The sequence below is a fragment of the Haemaphysalis longicornis genome, unplaced genomic scaffold (assembly GCF_048455015.1).
Source record: "Haemaphysalis longicornis isolate Haplotype H1 unplaced genomic scaffold, Haemaphysalis longicornis Haplotype H1 scaffold_6, whole genome shotgun sequence".
In the NCBI taxonomy this organism is placed as follows: domain Eukaryota; kingdom Metazoa; phylum Arthropoda; class Arachnida; order Ixodida; family Ixodidae; genus Haemaphysalis; species Haemaphysalis longicornis.
In genome coordinates this window covers 71,635,099-71,654,006 of record NW_027526407.1, presented here as the reverse complement: position 1 = coordinate 71,654,006, position 18,908 = coordinate 71,635,099, and the positions used below count along the sequence as shown (strand labels likewise).

Genomic DNA, 18,908 nt, shown 5'->3' with positions numbered 1-18,908 from the left:
ATAATATTTTCTGGCCTGTTTGTTTGTCAGCAGAAATGTAAAAAGTGAATAGAAACGCAAACCGAAAGGCGTCAGACCGGACAGCTCCGTATCTTTCACTTGCGATCTGTACTTCTGAATGACGTCATTTTGTGTGAATACAAAGGGGCAATTTCGATTTTCAAAAATAAAATCACTTTTTGCGAAGCCTCAAACCATGGACATGGTCATTATAAACGAACAATTCATCTAATTCCAAAAGGGCTGTCAAGATGTCCTGCGCTGTGTTGTGTGAATTTACGGTATACGATTTGTTAGATATGGAACACTGGCCTTTGCCATTATTTCGTTCCCACTCAAAATATCAGTTTGACTTTGATGTGGCTGAATTCGAGCTATAAGTCCCAATGTTTAGTAACTGCTCATACTACCAATATGTGGTCAGCGTACTTGCCAGCTCTTGGACTTTTAATTGTTCCTGTTGCAAGCGGAGAAACTTCTAAAGAGCCACTGCTTTACTTTCCCTTGGTAGATCTGCGGCAGGTTTGCATGAGACGCATGTTTTTTTACTTAATTGCCATAAGTATTGGTTTGTTGAAAATATTTTTATCTTTACGCGTAGTGTCACTGCAAGCAGTGAGAAGTTGTTCTACCTGATAAGTGTAGAAAAAAATGGGAGGGATAAATTTACTCTATATTAGAGACACATAAAAAGTCTACTGATGCAATGTGTCATTAACAAGTTACAAAAAAAAAACAGGCGAATTGGGAAATGTGTAGTGATTAGATGAGAGGTCGTACGTTCTGGCACAATGACTTCCATACTAAGCCTCGTGCTTTCAACCACTCGAACCTGTTTTTTTCTGTTCTTTTTTTGGATTTAAAGCAAATTGTCTACTTGCACCAAGCTCAGGGCGTGTGTGTGTGTGTGGGGGGGGGGGGGGGGGGTGGGGGGCGTTGCTGAGCCCCTTATTTTAGACAAGGGCGCCTCGAACCCTCCCTTATTCACACTCTCTTCCGGATCAACTGGTGCCTTTTTGCAGTTCCTGCTATCGAAGTTTTGCTAGTCTTGTCCACTCAGATGTCAGTGCATTCAAGGGTGGCTGCTTCGAAGTGCTGAGATTTGACGTGCCAGAGGTAAAAAAAATTGAGCTTGACCTGGCCATAAGATAAAAAAAGATCTTAACTGGTTTGAGTAATCCGGTATTAGTGTGCCAAACCGGCGTCAGTCTCCAGGTCAAGCGTTTCTTGCTGCCATAGCAATGCGGTTACAGTTCTGACTGCCATCTTCGGAGGCAATGTTGGAAATTTGCTAATTGTTACGATTCGCGGATAAACAGAAAGGCTAAATATTTGCAAAATGTACGAATCTTATCTGCATTACTTTTATTGTTTTGCTAAACAGCTCAGCGCAGACAAAATCAAAGAGACTGAGGACAGAACTCAGCGATAAATTTTAAACTGGAATTATACAGGGTGTCCCAGCTATCATGCGCCAGGATTTTAAAACGAGCAGTGGCGTTACTCGAACAAAGCCGAGTGCATAATGCTTTCTGTGCAGTGGAGTAGCGGCCAATGATTTTTGCGCTAATGAGATTTCATTAAATAATTGTAAATACCTATATATCTCAAGAAGTAGTGTCCTAATCATTAATGTGTCAATGGTGCACTTGTAGGTACGTGAGTGAAGCATATAACTGTGGTATTTTCAGCAACGAACTGATTGACTTTCGTCTCTTTGATGTGGAAACCACGCGAAATATGAAAAACCCCACGTGACGATGCTACCGTGTTTATCGCCAAGCAGCGCCCTGAAATAAGCCAATTGAAACCAACTGCTATAATTGCCACACGCCAGATGACCGGGATTTCTTTGGTACTCAGAATAAATGAGCAAGCAGTTAGTTCGTCCTTAAAAATACCGCAGTTAGGTGCCCCTCCTGACTACCTAGAAGTGCCTCATTGACACTTTAATAATTAGGACAGTAGTTTCTTAATTACATAATTATTTGCCATTAATTATTTAAATCTTATTAACGAATAAATTAGTGGCGGCTGCCCCATTGTACTGGAAACAATATGCCCTAGGTTTTCATCACGTAACGCCATTTCTGTTTTTTAAGCTTTTGGTGCATGATAGCTAAGACAGCCTGTATAGAGCAGACAAAATACAACGCTATCCCGTCTTGCGAATTATGCTGACCAGCGCAGATGTAGTCACCGCACTTAGTACCGACGGTCGTAATCATCTTGCCGCTATGATATACACTGATCGGCATAATCGCAACTATAGACGCATTCATGCGTAATGTCAAATCGACGCACGAACGGAGCTCGGTGATCGGTTGGCCGGATAGGTGTGACATCCCAAGCCGAATGCCATTAATACGTCACGCGTAAACTACTCACTTTTTAAGTGCAGAGATCTTTAGGGGCTCGCCTTGTCGTAGCTCTCTCGCTGGACCGAAGTAGAGCCACACGGCGTTCCGTCGTAGCGGCTGTCGTCGTGGAGTAACCCAGAGGCTTCGAAAGCCAAGCGGCTTATATAGTCATAAGCGTTCTAAACTCGTGAACCGCTGGTGTTTGCCATACATCTCCCTGTTGTTTAGCGTAAAGAAATCTATAGGCAAATATACAAAATATATTTACGTAAATATATTTACGTAGGCAAAATATACGTAATTAACCCGCCGCGCCCACGTTCATTTAGTTAGGAACGCTCGTTGGCTTGGTGTTTACTACAGTAAGCGAAAAAAAGTGGCAGTGCAACGCCAACACGTGCGGGAGGAAAAGAAAGCACAAAAAAATTCCCCCGCATTTCCCCGAAGGGGAGTATGAGGAAGTGCGAAGCACGGGGTGATGCTATGAGGGGGAGTTTGTTGAAGTTTGGTGGCATTTTGCCCGTTAGTTACATTAACACCCCCTCGTGATCACGTTCGGCTTAACACGCCTCGTTTGTCCCTCTGCGGAAATCTTGGTGGCGGGAGAATGGACGAAGCAAAGCGCGCGCCGCCGCCGCCGGGGGCTGTCAACTGGGACCACCGGCGGGGTCCGCGCGCGCGCCACATATGGTTCTTGCACGGCCGCTGGATGAGAGGAAATTTTGTGAAGACTTTCCAGCACACAAATAGGGAAGTTGAAGGGTTTTCTTGGTACAGTATAGTTATGTATAATTGCGTTCACGTACATTTAAGGCAAGACGGGGTAATAAAGTGCAGATGGTAGTCATGCCCAGTGTGCGGCTGCAAATATGCAAACATATTAGGCTGTTTTGAAAATCTTAACTTCCTACAGGATTTGCTTTTCATAGAAAAATTAGGTCAGTTTAGTGTTCTAAACACCTACCTGCTAAGAAACAGAACAATCCAGCGCCTTAAGTGTTTCAGACAAAAAAAGTCCCGAAACTCTCAAGTACCAAAGCGATGCGCAAGCTGCACTGCTTTCTAAGTCTTTTAAATTCGGCTTCACAGCTATACATAAGAGCTTTTCTGAGATGTCATTTTTAAGAAGTAGTATAAAGAGTTGGACATCAACGTATGAAGACCCTAGCGCGTTCAATTCAATACATCTATGCAGCTGCTGGTATCCCTTGGTAGAATTATACAGTGCACCTCTTTAAATGCGGCTTTCTTACTTTACACGCAAAAGCTTTCCTTGGGAGACTTTTCTTGAGGCGCAGTATATGCGGGGATATATGAAAATATGAATGACCTAGGGCCATTTATTAACAGCATTTCCTGATGCGCCGAAGGTGTGGCATACCGAGAATTACACGGGGACACACGGCATTCCTGGTTTAGTCCATTTGAAAAGGCTTAAGCATTTAAAAAGCAGAACCTGCAGTCACTTCAGAAAAGAGTAATCACTCCAAGCGACAATGCCATGCAGACTGACAATGATGCCCTCCTTTAGTGAATTGAGGCCAGTGATTATACGTAGAAATGTATGTTCCCCGCGTAGTTACACCAGATACCGTAATGCTGTTTCATGTGCGTGAAGCAGCTTCGGTCGAGAAAAGAAATCCGGGCATAACTGCTCGTGAAATATTTATTTTATTTCAATGATGTGTGAATATTTAATATGTAATTATGTGTAATATTATGTATACTATCTAATAATATATTATATATTATATAATAATGTCTGAATATATAAAATGTGTGAAAATATATTAGGCCAAAATGGTACCACGTACATTCTGCCACGCAACATGCATATTAGATACATTCGCCATTTGTAAATTTATTCCTTAGTGAAGGTTACCTATAACGCAGTATTTACATAACAGCTGTGAACGTTTGGAAGCTCCGAGGCTATGTATTCGAACGAATGATATTAGTTTGTTGCAGAGATATCCGGGCTTTCAAGGGGGTAACCACATTTGTGGGGGACAAACCAAGTCAAATGAGCCGGTTATGATTGCGGCGAACCATAGTTTTAGTTGGACCTAAACATGGGTACATGAACAAAAAGAACATATCGTAAGAAATTTTATCGACGTATTGGTAGCATGTATTTGTACCATACCATTACACACAGCGAAATGTCATTAGTTTTGCAGAAGCTGACGCATTGTTTTTGTATACCCCACCAGTTTTACAATACGACCCGGTATATTTGGACGGTATCAACGACAGTGAAAGACGTTTGCTGCAAGGTTGACAACCCTATGTATGAGACGCACAAAGAAGTTTACTTCTTAAGAAATAGGTCTGACACCAGGTACGCCCCGTCACACTTTACGGTAAGGTGCACAGTGAATGCCTTTGAAAACACCTGTTTCGCCTTTCAGGCTTCACCACCAAAAAAGTGAGCCGCTTAGGGGATCTTATTATGACCTGAACCCTTGGTACGGGCCTACCATGATGCAAGTTAGTGATGCAGGTAACACAAGATTTTTTCACATTTGCATTTGGCAGTTCCGCACTATTGTTATATGCCTTTTCGCTTGTTCAGCAAAGTGGCAAACTTTACCCTGATTTTGGACTCCCATTTTAACTGCGTCTCGTGCAGGAGATATAAGAACTACATAGTGAGGTACAGCCTCTCTTTTATTCAAGTCACCCCAGGAAATAGAACGTTAGTCAATAATATACGCAAAAAAAAGTTTTTGCAGCTATCAGTAAGTGACGAAATTTCTGTTTTTGAGGACTAAGACACGCGGAATAAAACAGTAGCTTACGAACAAGAGGACTTGAAGCAACTGTAGCAAACAAGTTTATCCCTTTGTCAGTTCAGTCAGCTTAACATGGAAGCAAAGCGCGCATTTAAGAAGCTTTCGCCTATTTGCAAATGCGGCCCTGTAAAATGGTGGCGTTCTCGGCCGAAGTTGGGCTGGTAAATTTGCCCAAAGTTCCGAGTTTGCAAGGGTGCGCTGGCAGGGGGCTTTCGCCCAACATCCTCCGAAACCCACCCATACAAAAATGCCTTATGGGCGTCTATAGAAAAATGTATCGTGAGCTATGGCCGCCTATGGGTCCCTATGGTCACCTATAAAAGTGCATAAATTAGGCTATAGCCAACTATTGAAGTTTTTATGGATCCTGCACTAAAGAATGTAAACCATACAATTCTCTTTAGACGACTATAGAACATCCTAGTGTGTTTAGTCTATGGAGTCACAGCTATTCAGGATACTGTAGCCAGCTAAAGAAAAATCTATGGCTTTAGTTCTGTAGGCCAGCCGCGACAAAGCTCTTTTGGCTGGCTATAGACCATTGTTTAGCTTTAAGTCTACAGACTTGAAACCATTCAGCTGTCTTTTACCAGCTATTGAAAAGAGTTCGTGCTAAAGCTAAAAAGAGAAAGCCATAAAAGCTCATTTGGCTGGCTATAGGCCGTTGTTTAGCTCTAACTCTACAGAGTCCAAACCATTGAGCTGTCTTTTGCCAGCTATTGAACAGAATTCGTCCTAAAGCTAAAGAGAGAAAGCCATAAAAGTTTATTTGGCTGGATATAGGCCGTTGTCTAGCTCCAAGTCTACATAATTGGAACCATTCAGCTGTCTTCTGCCAGCTATTAGAGAGAATGTGCCCTAAAGCTAAAGAGAGGAACCCATAAAAGTTTCTGCGGCTGGCTACTGCGCAATATATAACTGTAAACCTTTAGACGTGTGACAATTAAGCAACATTTAGCCGGAATTAGGAAAGCGTTTGGCGCAGAATTTAGAGGCTTGCATCCATAAAAGCTTCCTTAGCTAACTACATAGTGACATAAGCCTCTAAGTCTCCAGCCGCTAATAAAAAAGTGTTAGCCTATAAAGGTATAATTCGAGCGCACCATTAAATTCTATTTCGCTGGTTCCAATATGACTTATGACGCGTAATTTATACACTCATGATTTACCTAGCTACAGCTACAACACAGACTGAATAACGATGATGAGGTTGATTGGCCAGTTATATGAAAGTTTTTGTTCAATAACGTTAGGTACCTAATATACCAACAATACGGGAAAAAGTACGATTAAAGGCAGCTACAGACCAATTAACGCTCAAATTCAGGTTGCAACTTTGGATACTGTGCGTCGGCAAGGCTTGGGAATGAACGCCGACCGAAACACGTATAAGTTCAGAGAATTCTTCCTCTGTGGCCCTTCCCTGCCGCGGTCAAGTGAAAAAGCGGGCTTCTCTGAAAACGGCCTCCTCAGCGTCGAAGCAAATTGGAAAGAACTTTCGCGGCCCCCGTTCCTGCGGGCGCAGTCAGAAATATGGTGGCATCTGCGAACAACCGCATTCCTTCTCCCGCGGAGCTCACTTTGAAATTAGTCATTGAAAAAGGGGGAGAGCGACCCAAGCTGGACCTAAGGAGGCAGGGAAAGGAAGTTCTGGGAAGCGTTGAAAAGGTAGAGGGGACCACGAGCGGCCGGGGAGGTGCGGCGTGAGTGCCGCGCGCGTTGACGCTGTAGCCCGGTCGTGCGAAGGGAAGTTTTCGTTGAAAAGAGGGTCAGGCGTTCCATGCTGTGTTAGTATTCGTGCGCGCAGCAATTATAGTGGCAGAAAATTTTCCCTGAGTATTCAAGTAGCGGCGATTCTCTTCTGGCGGCAGCCCATGCAAAAATATCGTATGGTCGGCCATTGAAAATCCTTCTTATGGTTGTCTTTAGCTATTTGGCCCAAATATCTTTAGACATTTCTATGGCTGTTTTTAGCCATTTCTATGGATATTCCTATGGGTGTCTTTAGCTTCTTCTATAGCCATAACGATATGGAAAGAAGATCTAAAGAAAGCCATAGAACCGGCTATAGAAGAAGCTAAAGACACCCATAGAAATATCGATACGAATATCTAAAGACAACCATAGAACCGGCTATAGAAGAAGCTGAAAACACCCATAGGAATGTCGATACGAATATCTAAAGACAACCACAGAACCGGCTATAGAAGAACCTAAAGACACCCATAGGAATGGCGATACGAATCGCTAAAGACAACCATAGAACCGGCTACAGAAGAACCTAAAGACAACCATAGGAATGTCGATACGAATATCTAAAGACAACCACAGAACTGGCTATAGAAGAAACTAAAGACACCCGTTGGAATGGCGATACGACTCGCTAAAGACACCCATAGAAACGTCTAAGGAATATTGGGCCAAATAGCTAAAGCCGACCATAAAAAGGATTTTCTATAGCCGACCATACAATATTTTTGTATGGGCGGCAGGTTCTGAAGGGGCGACCTGCTGTATGATACGTGTTTCGAAAGCTTTCCCCGACGGGATGTCTTGGCAAAATTATCGGAGCCAGACGGCTCAAATTCGTCAATCATACGCCAATCGTACCAGCGAATTGCTAGTTCACGGAACGTTTTAAAAACATACGCTCTCTGAACGACACTGGATGCTGGCCAATCGGCGCGTGTCTCGTTGCACTATCCCAACACGATGCTTGGCTTCCGTGCGGGCCTCAGCACGCAAGACGCCATGCTGCTTCTCAAGCATGATATTATTGATAATAAGGGATCCATCGACAACGCCGCCGTCCTGGGCCAGAACCTAAAAGGCGCCTTCGACAACGTTCGTCACGACGCCATACTACGGCAGGTGCCCCGCCTCAACATGGGAAGGAGGAGGTTTGCCTACATCAGAGACTTCCTTACGGCACGTACAACGACCATCTGTGGCCAGAGACTTAGAACTACCAACTTAAACGTTGGGTAGCGTGGGCACGCCGCAAGGAGCGGTGATATCTCCGACGCTGTTCAACCTGGTTATGATCGGGGTTGCGGAACGCCTCGGCACCGCCCCCAACGTCAACCACACAATCTACGCCGGCGACATCACCATCTGGGTGCCGGGTGGCAGCGACGGAGAGATCGAAGACTCGCTCCAGTGCGCGGTGAAAGCGGTCGAAGACCAGCTCGAGGGAACGGGGCTGCAATGCTCCCCCGCCAAGTCGGAACTACTAACCCTGAAGGCCCCGCGAAGGTGCACGAACGGGAAGGCGGCAAACATCCAAGTGCGCACGGGCGACGGCTCGGCCATACCCGAGGCAGAAACCATCAGAGTCCTCGGACTACACATCCACGAACACCGACGCAACGCTCACATCATCAAACAACTGCAAATCAAAGCAAGCCGAGCCCTGGCCTCGTCAAGAAGATCGCCAACAGGCACGCCGGCATGAAGGAACGCAGCACGTTAAGGCTGGTCCAGTCGTTCGTCATAAGCCACGTGGCGTACGTGGCCGCCTTTCAAAACTGGACCACGGCCGAACGCAATAAGCTCGACGCTCTCATACGCCGGGCATACAAAGCTGCGCTGGGCTTATACACCCACACAAACACACAGAACATGCTCTACTTAGGCTTGGACAACACGCTGAGCGAGATCATAGAGGCGCAAGCAACGGCGCAGATAGCAGGGTCAACCTTATCGCGGTAAAACACGAAACGAGGCTGCGGGAGAGCAAGAGACGGCTGCCGCTGGCGCGCGAGGCCCGCGACAGCATCCGCGTCGCACCGATCCCACGGCACATGGATCCAACAGAGAACCATGAGCGTCGCCTGGCCAGGGCTCGCACCCTGGCAACGACCTACGACGACGACGCCGGCCCCATGTACGTCGACGTGGCCCGATACCCCGACAACCGCCGACGTGCCTACACGGCGGCGTTCGCGCAGGCAACCACCGGCAGAGTCGTCGCGGCGTGTTCTCGTTGGTGTTCTCGTTGGTGTGCTGTTGCCATAAGCACCGACTGCTTGCGAGCAGTGGACACATGCCAAAATAAACAGGCCCTTAACCTGTTGCGAACACGCTTTTTAAGATACTTACATGAGTGAGGCAAGCTCGAAATATGAGGAAAAATTGCATGGCATTCCAAGCCATTCTGGAAAGTTTATCTTAGGCATATTACAACCGACAACATGGCAGAAGCGCGGTGCGACAATTACTGAGATTCTATTTCTGTGTTATATATATATATATATATATATATATATATATATATATATATATGGAGTGGCGCTGGCTAACACCTCCAAGCACAGGAAGTAATTACCTTGACACAAATACCCACGGAAGTGGAGGGGAGCGTAGCCCCACCAGGTTGGGTAGTGGTTATCGCACCAGACGCGTATTCTGGAGGTTGTGGGTTGGGATACCACCCGGTGGGTGTGTTTTCCTCTAATCTTTTTCTTTGAAAAGATACATCTGTTTCAAAAAAGAAAATGACCTACCAGAGTTTCCCTTTTGATTTTCTTGGCTTTCTTGACTGTTTACCCTCATTTGTGCCCCTCATATGCAATGCATTATAAATCTCTCTCTCTCTCTCTCTCTCTCTCTCTCTCTCTCTCTCTCTCTCTCTCTATATATATATATATATATATATATATATATATATATATATATATATATATATATATATATATATATATATATATATATATTTATACATACAGAGTAGTCCACTTATAACAATATCCAAGTGCCAAGGAAATCCCATCGTTATAAATAAATAATTATTGTATTATATGCTGGTTGCTGAATAAAAAGACGTAGCAGGGCTCAAAACATTCTATTTGCATGCAAGCAAGGTTGTACTGTTACCTATTTGTGGAAAAGAAGCCATACTCGGTGATCTTTGTTTGCTGCACATGAAGATGGCCCACATCTTTTAAAGCAAAGCTTTGTACCTCTACCCCCCAAGGGTTCTTTCGCGACCGTTGGTGTCACCAGAAAACTCCAGCGAACAAATAAAAGAAGTTACTGGCACCGCCGGGAATCGAACCTGGAACTAACAGACTAACAAAGCGAGAGCCCGTTCTCTTACCGATTTAGCTACGAGCCCACGCGAAGACGGGGAAGACAGGTGGTGTACTGACCAAGCACATCTACGGGTTTACGCCCTGCGTTCTCGCTAAATGCCACGTTAAAGCGTCACGCGACCACTCACGCCCGTCTAGCGGCCCTGTGTGCACCTTGCTCATGTGCTAAGAGTTACAAAAATTAAAGGAAGCTCACACCAATATATGGAATCTCACTTCTAGTACGCCAATGCGCTGAAGCCTGTGGCCTCCAGTGTTCACGTAAAAAATCACAGCTCCTTGTCGTCCACGCTCACGCCAAATTAAGGAATACATTCAAATACTCCTTGACGGCCATGCCATCACTCCAATCCCCAGCATGAAGATCCTAGGCCTACATCTTGAGGCTAACACCAAGAGTGACGTCTCCTTGCAGCGCCTCAAAAGCAGCATTAATCAAATCATACCCGTGATCAGGCGAGTTGCCACCAAGAAGCGAGGCCTAAAGGAATCGGGTACCTTTCGATTAATTGAAGCTTTTGTCCTCTCGAGAGTCTCTTAGGTCCACCCCCTGTCTTCTTTTCGACAATGAAAACATAGAGATATTTTATATAATGATTAGAAAGGCTGTCGAGCGGGCCATTGGTCTTCTCATGAGTGCGTCCACACAGAGGCTGCTTAGCACGGGGCTCCACAACACGGTGAAAGAGCTAATAAAATGCCATCTTTCTAACCAGAAGGTCCGACTCAGAACTGCGGCGGGTCCCCGCAACCTTCACCATATTGGCTGGGCGGCACATAATGTCACGCCGCTTGACGTACTTCCAGACTCTTGGCGACTAAAACTAAAGATGCTCCCTTTGCTTAGAAATATGAACCCCTCACATGACGAGGGTCACCGAAAACCACGGGCTCAAGCGCTAAACACAACCCTCGGTGGGGATCATGCAGTTATCTACACAGACGCCTCCAAACATCGAGGGCAGCAATATGCCATCATCGTGGGTACCTCCAGAACCAACCTCCTTGCGTGTACCTCGCTTAGGGCCCAAGAAATGACGGCAGCAGAAGAGGCAGCCATCACCCTGGCTCTAACTCAACCAGGGGTTCGGAAAGTAGTCACCGATTCCCAGCAAGCCTACTGGAATTACCAGTCGGGTTTGGTGTCCTGACCTGCACTGCGCGTTCTAAAATACCACTCCCCGAACGGTTCCATTCAGCTCATCTGGACACCCCCTCACGCTTCAATGGAGGGCAACAAATACGTCCACCCAACAAGCCTTCGCTTTTACCTCCCCTGCTATGGAGCTGCACGAGGACAGTCACCCGCTTGTCACGTTCAGGGAGATAACCCAGCATTATCGCCTTCTGAGACAGACCGTACCTTCGCCTTCCCCTGACCTTTCCAGAGAACAACAAACTACCCTACGGCTCATACAATCCGGGCTCCTTCCCCCAGCCTACGCGTCTTCCTTTAATGCATCCGAATCGCTATGACGCTGAATGAAAATTTTGCTCAGAAGTAGGAACACTCCGCCCCGTAATCGGAGTGTGCGACTTTAACCCTGAGCACCCTCCTTTCTTTCCGTCAACTACCCAACAAGAGCAATGGGAGATGCTGCTGTCCAGGCCCTCTCTAGCTACCCAGCTTCAGCGGGTGGACAGAACACAGGCCGCGCGGACTCCATATGGGCCCCACAGAAGAAGGAATCACTCCCCAGGGCTGCACTTTGGGCCGTTCAGAAATCTGAACAGAAGAATTCCTTCCTCCTCCTCCTCCTTCTCAGCCGCAAATCTCGTCGCCTCCGTCCGTGGCGCAGAGACGGAGAAGTCAGATCGTCTAACAGCGGGTTGGAGCTAACTTTACTTTTATAAAAAGTTTCCACTCTTGTGCTACACCAATACAACTCAACCAAACCCCATTCATGCATCATGCATTGTTTAACCTTACCAAGAATATCTCTTTGAAGTATTAAATGGTGTGGTTAAGTGCATTTCACTTCTCTCTGGATTTACTATTTTTAGAGCGATGTGAGTGAATTTAAGTGACGTCGCATGGGTAATCGTTATGGGTGCCCTCTACAGATTTGCTTTCCAGCCACATTCACAGGGTGGATTTGAGCGATTTTTTTTAAGATCATCTATAAGTGCTTCACCTACCGGAACGAAGGGTCCATGGTCGAAACGACGCCCCTGAGAGACCATCATGCGGTGAGCCTCCTTCGAGAGTGCTACCCGAGTATATATATATATATATATATATATATATATATATATATATATATATATATATATATATATATATATATATATATATATATATATATATATATATAAAAACCTACACATCACTGGCCCAACACTTCAGTCGAACGAAATTCTTAGGTGGGACACGTTTCTCGCGCTGATCACTCAGGAAAGTTATGCGTGAGGGTATTTTTAAGGAGCAGTGCCACCTATAAGGGTCGTTAAGTAAAAATATGAGAAAATTAGGGTTTTCAACATAATTATGTGCACTGCTTGGACATAGAGAGAAAGTGGGGTATATGAAATAAATATTGCGGAGCTGTGCTCTTTCAGCGTGCTGTAAACATATATGGTTTTTGACTTTTACAGATCGGCAGGACCACACGGAACAATTGGTTTACAGAGATGAAAACAACAAGTGCGGCGTTTTTTTGACCCTTGACATCACCCCAATAGGAGATCAGCATTTCCGCAGTAAGACCGCTTTTTGATAGTTTTGGTGTGCAAGAAGAAAAAAATGCTTCGAGCGAGCAATTTATCTGCATGGATGCCTGTTTTCTGCGTATGGAACACAGTGAGTAGCATGTTTTGGCCGAGTTGTTTCTTGACAATTTCAGAGCACAGCATAACTTGTTTCCTTAGAGGGACAACGGCGCCAAGCTGGTTAGCCTTGGAAAAAATCGTGATATAAATTGTCATTTGAGCCTACTTTGTGTGGACTGGCGGACAGAATGATCTCCCATATTCTTTGAATATGGCAAACACCGGAAACAATATGTTGTGTTTTTATTCTGTCATGTCAACGTTCCCGCCAAGTTTTGTTTGCCGTTACGTGTCCCGCCGTACCGTGAGCGCTGTTTTCTAGTTTCCTTTACTCTATTTTACCATGGAGGGAAGGGTGTTGCCATGACTTAAAGAAGTGCGAATAAGGAAAACATCATTATCGTCATCTTTAGCCATATCGGTTTCGCTGCAGGACGAATGCCTCTCCCACCGACCTCCAACCACTTCTGTCCTGCGCTTCTCGAGTCCACAGTTTACACCCAATTTTCCATCTTTCATCCCTTCATCATGTTACTGGCCTCCCACTTCTTCCAGACCCATCTCTTGGTATGCACTCTGTTACTCTACTTGTTCGCCGGCTTGTCCCACTTGTATCACTACATGGCTAGCCCAAGTCCATTTTTTTCTTTATTTGCTATATGCTATCGTCTGCTCTAGTTTATTCTCTAATCCAGGTAGCCTGCTTTCAGTCCGTGAGTGTTATTCCTATCTCTATTTGTTCATTGGCCCGTTAAGCGGACCAACGTTTTTTTGAGTAAGGCGCCAAGTTTCGTCTCCGTATGTCATCACTGGCACTATTCGTTGATGGTAGATTTTTTTTGAGTGGCCGAGGTAGCTTAATTTCATTATTTGGGAGTGCTTACCGAGTGCTGCCCAACTCATATCTATTCTGCGCTGGATTTCTCTATAGCGGTTTGGTTCAGCACTAACCATCTGTCCGAGGTAGTTGTATTCTTTTACTTCTTTCAGCTTTTCGTTTCCTAAGCTGAAGAGGTCGTTTTGGCATCCTTATTACTTATTACATAGATTTAGTCATATTTATTTTGAAACCCACGGTAGCGCTTTCTGATTGTAGTTCTTCCAGCATTGTTTGCATGTGTTCTCCAGTCTCACTATGAAGACTATGTCGTCCGCAAACTTCAATAGGCTCGAGTATTCCCCGTGTACCCTTAATCCTATGTTTTTCCAGTCGTGTTCTAAATACCCCCTCCAGACATGCTGTGAATAGTTTCAGTGAGATAGTATATCTCTGTCTTACTGCCTTTCGGATCGGAAATTAATCGCTTTGCTTGTGGAGGGTTATCCTGCCAGTGCATTCCTTGTATATGTCTAGTAGAAGTCTTGTGTAGGCTTCCTCTATTCCCTGATCGCTTAGTGGTTCTAGCAGGGCTGCGGTGAGGAAGGCATAAAACGCTTTGTTATAATTTACAAATGCCTTTTAAAAAAGTTTAGTGTAGTCTGTGGATTTTTCTATCACTTGATTGACGACACGGATCACAACACGGATGTGATCCATGGTTCATAACCCTTTCGTAAACCGAGCCTGCTCTTTATGTTCTTGGGAATTCTGGCTGCCACCTATGCGGCTGACTATAGCTGTGGTCAAAAGCTTGTAAACAGCTAAGAGGTGGTTGATAGGTCTCTAATTCTTGAGGTCCTTTGGAGCTGCCATCTTATGAATCAAAGTAAAGGCGTTTTTCCATGCTATGGGGACTTTTTGAGTCATGAAGCATTTAGAAAATAATAGAGCACGCTTTTCTAGTTGAACATCTCCTCCCTCATTCAAAAGATGTACGGTTATGCCGTCATCACCTGCAGCTTTTACTATTTTTATATCTTTGAGAAAAGAAGTTCCCGTCGTCACGGACGTGTTTAGACAAAGCTCCGCGAATTCTCATATTTTAGTCAGAAAATCTCTGATAAACATTCTAACCCTTTCGCACTCCAGTTTCATAACGTTCTAGAGCACCTTTGTACCAAATTTGAACCTCATGGCGTCAACAGTTTTGCAGAAATAAACCTTGTATTTCTTTGGCGCAGGGGTGCCCACGTTGAGTCACACCTGGTGTCAACGCAAGTAAATCAAGTCTAGCTAACGTCCACGACATGGCGCCCCCTTAAAGGTCCTACTCGCGTTATCACGGGGCTGTTGCGGTAGTTTGACAAGATAAATCAGATTCCTAGGCTCTGTGGTAAAGTTACAACGAAAAACCCAATTGTAAACATAACAGTCACTGTAGCACTATCTGGCGAAGCCACCTGCGCAAAATCGCAGAATAAGAAAGTAGTTCACCGGGCGGGACATTTCAATAGTTTAAATAGTTACCTTCGGCTGTATAGCTCAGGAACTTAAAAACCAGGGCAGGCCGTGTAATAACAGTGCTTGTTGAAACGCGATATAAACAACCCGCAGTAATCCCAAGCCTAACTGGCCCAGCCAGCGGGATTAAACTTGAAAAAAAGGCAAACATTCGCCAGGCAATGGTTTAAAATTGTTGACAAAGCTAAAGACGATAATCCGCGCACCGGGCACTCAGTTACGAAGGGGAAAAAAACTATAACTTTTGTGCTACGTCAGAAACGCCGTGCCCATACCGGGCCAGGAATAGGACCACGGTCGAGGGTAACATAGGCAGTATCGCTAAAATTTGAATAACTCGACAACGCCTAGGCGCACAGAAACGTACAAACACTTGCCGTGACCGCCCGAGCAAGGGCTATTCAGTCATGTAACCGGTCTTTATTTAGAAAATAGGAAAAGAGAGTCTTTGCACCCCTGTCCTAGTCCCAATGTTTCAACTCTTTAGAGAGCACAAGGTTGCCTAACTTTTTGGCATGTGGGCCACCGCATCCACGTCGGGCCTAGCGAGGTTCTCCGATGCAAGAACGCTGTAGACAGTAGTGACGAGGTACAGCTGCTTATATGGGGTATCCGAAAGCATGGGAGCACGAAGCTCGATGGTATTCACGAAATACGCCATCCAGCCGTGATCGTGAACTGGAGGAACTCAAGGCTCGCGACAATTACAGTCCCGACCTGAGATACGGGCTCCGCCGTGGCCCCCCTGTGCCGCCGATGTCATCAAGAGCGGAAATCTGACTGCTCTTCGCCCAGCGCGCCTATCTTCCCGGACACCCGTCTAACGTGCGAGCTCGCGGAGTGGTGGTGCCCTTTCTCGGGACACTGCGGAACTAGCGACGCGCCCGACGAGTTTTCGGCGCATCGCTTCTCTTATCGAAGCGCGCGCTGACTCGGAGTCACAGGTCTTTGCGATCCACACCAACTAAAACACATAATGTCACTAAAAATCATTTAAATGGCATATACATACCCAGAACTATTGAAGTACGGCCCCGTGCTACATATTATAAACCGTAAAAAGCGAAACAAGGATGATTCATAAAGGTTTTCAAGGCGAAGATTTCTATGGCTCAGTGATGGCGTCGGTCTCCGGAATAAAACGCACCGGGGGAAAGCCAAATTTACATGAGGATGATAACAAACGAAGGGACATCAAGCGCCTCAACAGAAAAAAACATTTCTTGTAATAACTGTCGAACCTGGGATCCTCGCGTTTTAAAGCCGACGTCTATCTGATTTCGCCATTCCTACACCATCGAAGGAGTTTGTATTTTAGTATTTAGTGTCTGTCTTCGGCTCAGGTTGTATGAAAGGAGGCTGCACGTTTCAACCATATTTCTGTCAAAAAAGGGGCTTCAATTTTGTTATTGCCGACATATTGCTGGCCACTACTGTTTTGTAAGGATTTAGAGAATTAATGTTCCGAAAGGAACAGTGTAACGTTTGTGAGAAATAAATTTTGAAGCATTATTCCAGGAAAGGGTGCTACCTGCTTGCCGTAATGTGTGCCTAGTTAAAGTAATATCATGGTATTTTGCTTCGAGAATCTTGTATTGGGAGCGTTTTGTACTTGCGAGGCCGGAATATCAGAATAACAAGACTAGTTTGCGTGCCCTTTTACCTGCCAGTCAGCGTTTTCTTGATAACGAAATAGCAAAACCCTTTGTTTTGGTTTAGGTCCTGTTCTTGCATAATTTAAATGATATAATTTACTTTTTTTTTGTTTCAGATACCTACTACAGTTATACAGCCTGTGAGCTTCGTGTGAAAGGTACAAGATGCGGCCCCAAAAAGAACATAACTGCCTGCGACACGGCGTTTCAAGATCTTTGTGGACGCAATCACACCTATAAAGCCTACAACGACTCATGTTCACTTTACAAGAAGCCGGAGAAGGATTAGCGTTAATATATCATTCAGCCAACGGCGTGCAAACGTCGCTGGTTGTAAGAAAACACTAATTAAAGTTCGTAAACCGATGAAGGAATGGTAATTATTGTCCCCTTCAAGTACATTGTAAGCGGTACAGAAACTCTAAAGATCCTGTTGAGCTTGTACGTTTCATAAAATGCACCGTGGATAGCGACCTTGTAACTGATAGAAGATATCGTGTGAAAAAATTACGTTAAACGACAGGGCTGTTGTGGGCGTAATTTGCACCACGATGATAGCAGAATTGAAAGAATTTATGTCGATGTAGTAATGGGCGGTACCCTGATCCTGCTTCTCAACAGCCTAACATGGACAATTTCTCACGCAAAAAATGATGGTTGAAGAAAAAATCCGGAACATTTCGGTACAACGCACGCCACTAGATCTGTAGTTGTCATGAATGATTTCTGAAGTGTGGTTTTTGCGTCCATCCCACTCAAAAGTGGGAATGTAAACCATGTCTTTCTAATGGTTTTCCGTCGTGATGCTTTTTGTATCGCAAAGGGAGCATGATTTAGTATTTATGAAGGAAGGTCTCATATAGAAAATTTACGTAATTTAGGCAGCATAAGTTCACCCAATTATTAGTCATTCCCCGCGGAACGAGAACGGACCAGTCCTGCTGCAGGACAAGTTAGTAATATTAATAATAGGCACAACTTTGGGCAAGTACAAAAAGTGGGAGAGGAGAAATTGTAGCTAAGTTACAAAGGGCAAGAAACTTCGATTTGTACTTTTTACCTGCCTTGGCCCTCTTTTTAAGCTTTAAGTCACCGGGCTGAAAAAAGAGAGGGACGATAATAGGAGGCGGCTGGTGCTAGTGGCGTAAGTCATGGAGAAACCCTGCCCCTACTCTTTTGCTCACCGCTTGTTGTTGTCTCGAAGAAACGATCTTGGTTCCCCCGAACATTGGCATCCGGGAGTTCTGTGCTGGCGAGAGGCGCTGCACGGCTTTACTATAAAGGCAGCATATGTGGCTGTGAAAGTGAAATTCACGTGAAAAAAATCTAAGGAAGCTTGCACTCATGCGCAAGACTTGAATCGCGAAGCTGTTTTAGGTGAGCATTGACGGACACATAGTTTCAGTATCACACTCTGCCTTTCGGTTCGCGGCCGCTTCCTCGGCCATGCGAACTATCCTCGGCCAAGCCATGCCGAGAACGTCGATGGCGTTGCGTGCGAGGTCTCTCGTACGATACTGAGGGCTTGCGCACGACCATGCGAGATCCCGGGCGAAGAGCTCTCCTACGATACTGAGCGCATGCGCACGCTCCTCTACAGTGTTGGGGCGGCCGCTATCACGTGTATTTCCGTTGTGGGGTGGGTAATACGACAGCTGCGCGACGCCTACGCGATAGCGTTCCTCGCTAGGAGTTTTTGTCGCGCACGAACCATGAACGCGCGTCCAGTAACGACAGCTCAGCTGTTTAAACACTCGAAATTGCCCGTCAGCTGTCTCAGCATTGTCGGTACAAGTCACTAAAATGCCGAGCATTGCCTAATATACGTTAGCCTTCTCTCGCCAGTTCTTTGTTTTGTCCGCCCGAAGTTTCATTGTTGGCATCAAATGAACACA

The 18,908-nt window shown here is 45.3% G+C and overlaps 1 protein-coding gene across 1 annotated transcript; it reads left to right on the top strand.

Annotated features, from left to right (window-relative positions):
* The first annotated feature begins 419 nt into the window (after positions 1-419).
* Positions 420-17,302, top strand: LOC144143074 (uncharacterized). Its single transcript, XM_077674890.1, has 5 exons — positions 420-522; positions 4,574-4,701; positions 4,772-4,863; positions 12,844-12,948; positions 17,130-17,302. Exons 2-5 carry the CDS (start codon positions 4,649-4,651, stop codon positions 17,300-17,302), a joined length of 423 nt encoding a protein of 140 aa, XP_077531016.1. The 5' UTR covers positions 420-522; positions 4,574-4,648.
* Positions 17,303-18,908: the final 1,606 nt, after the last annotated feature.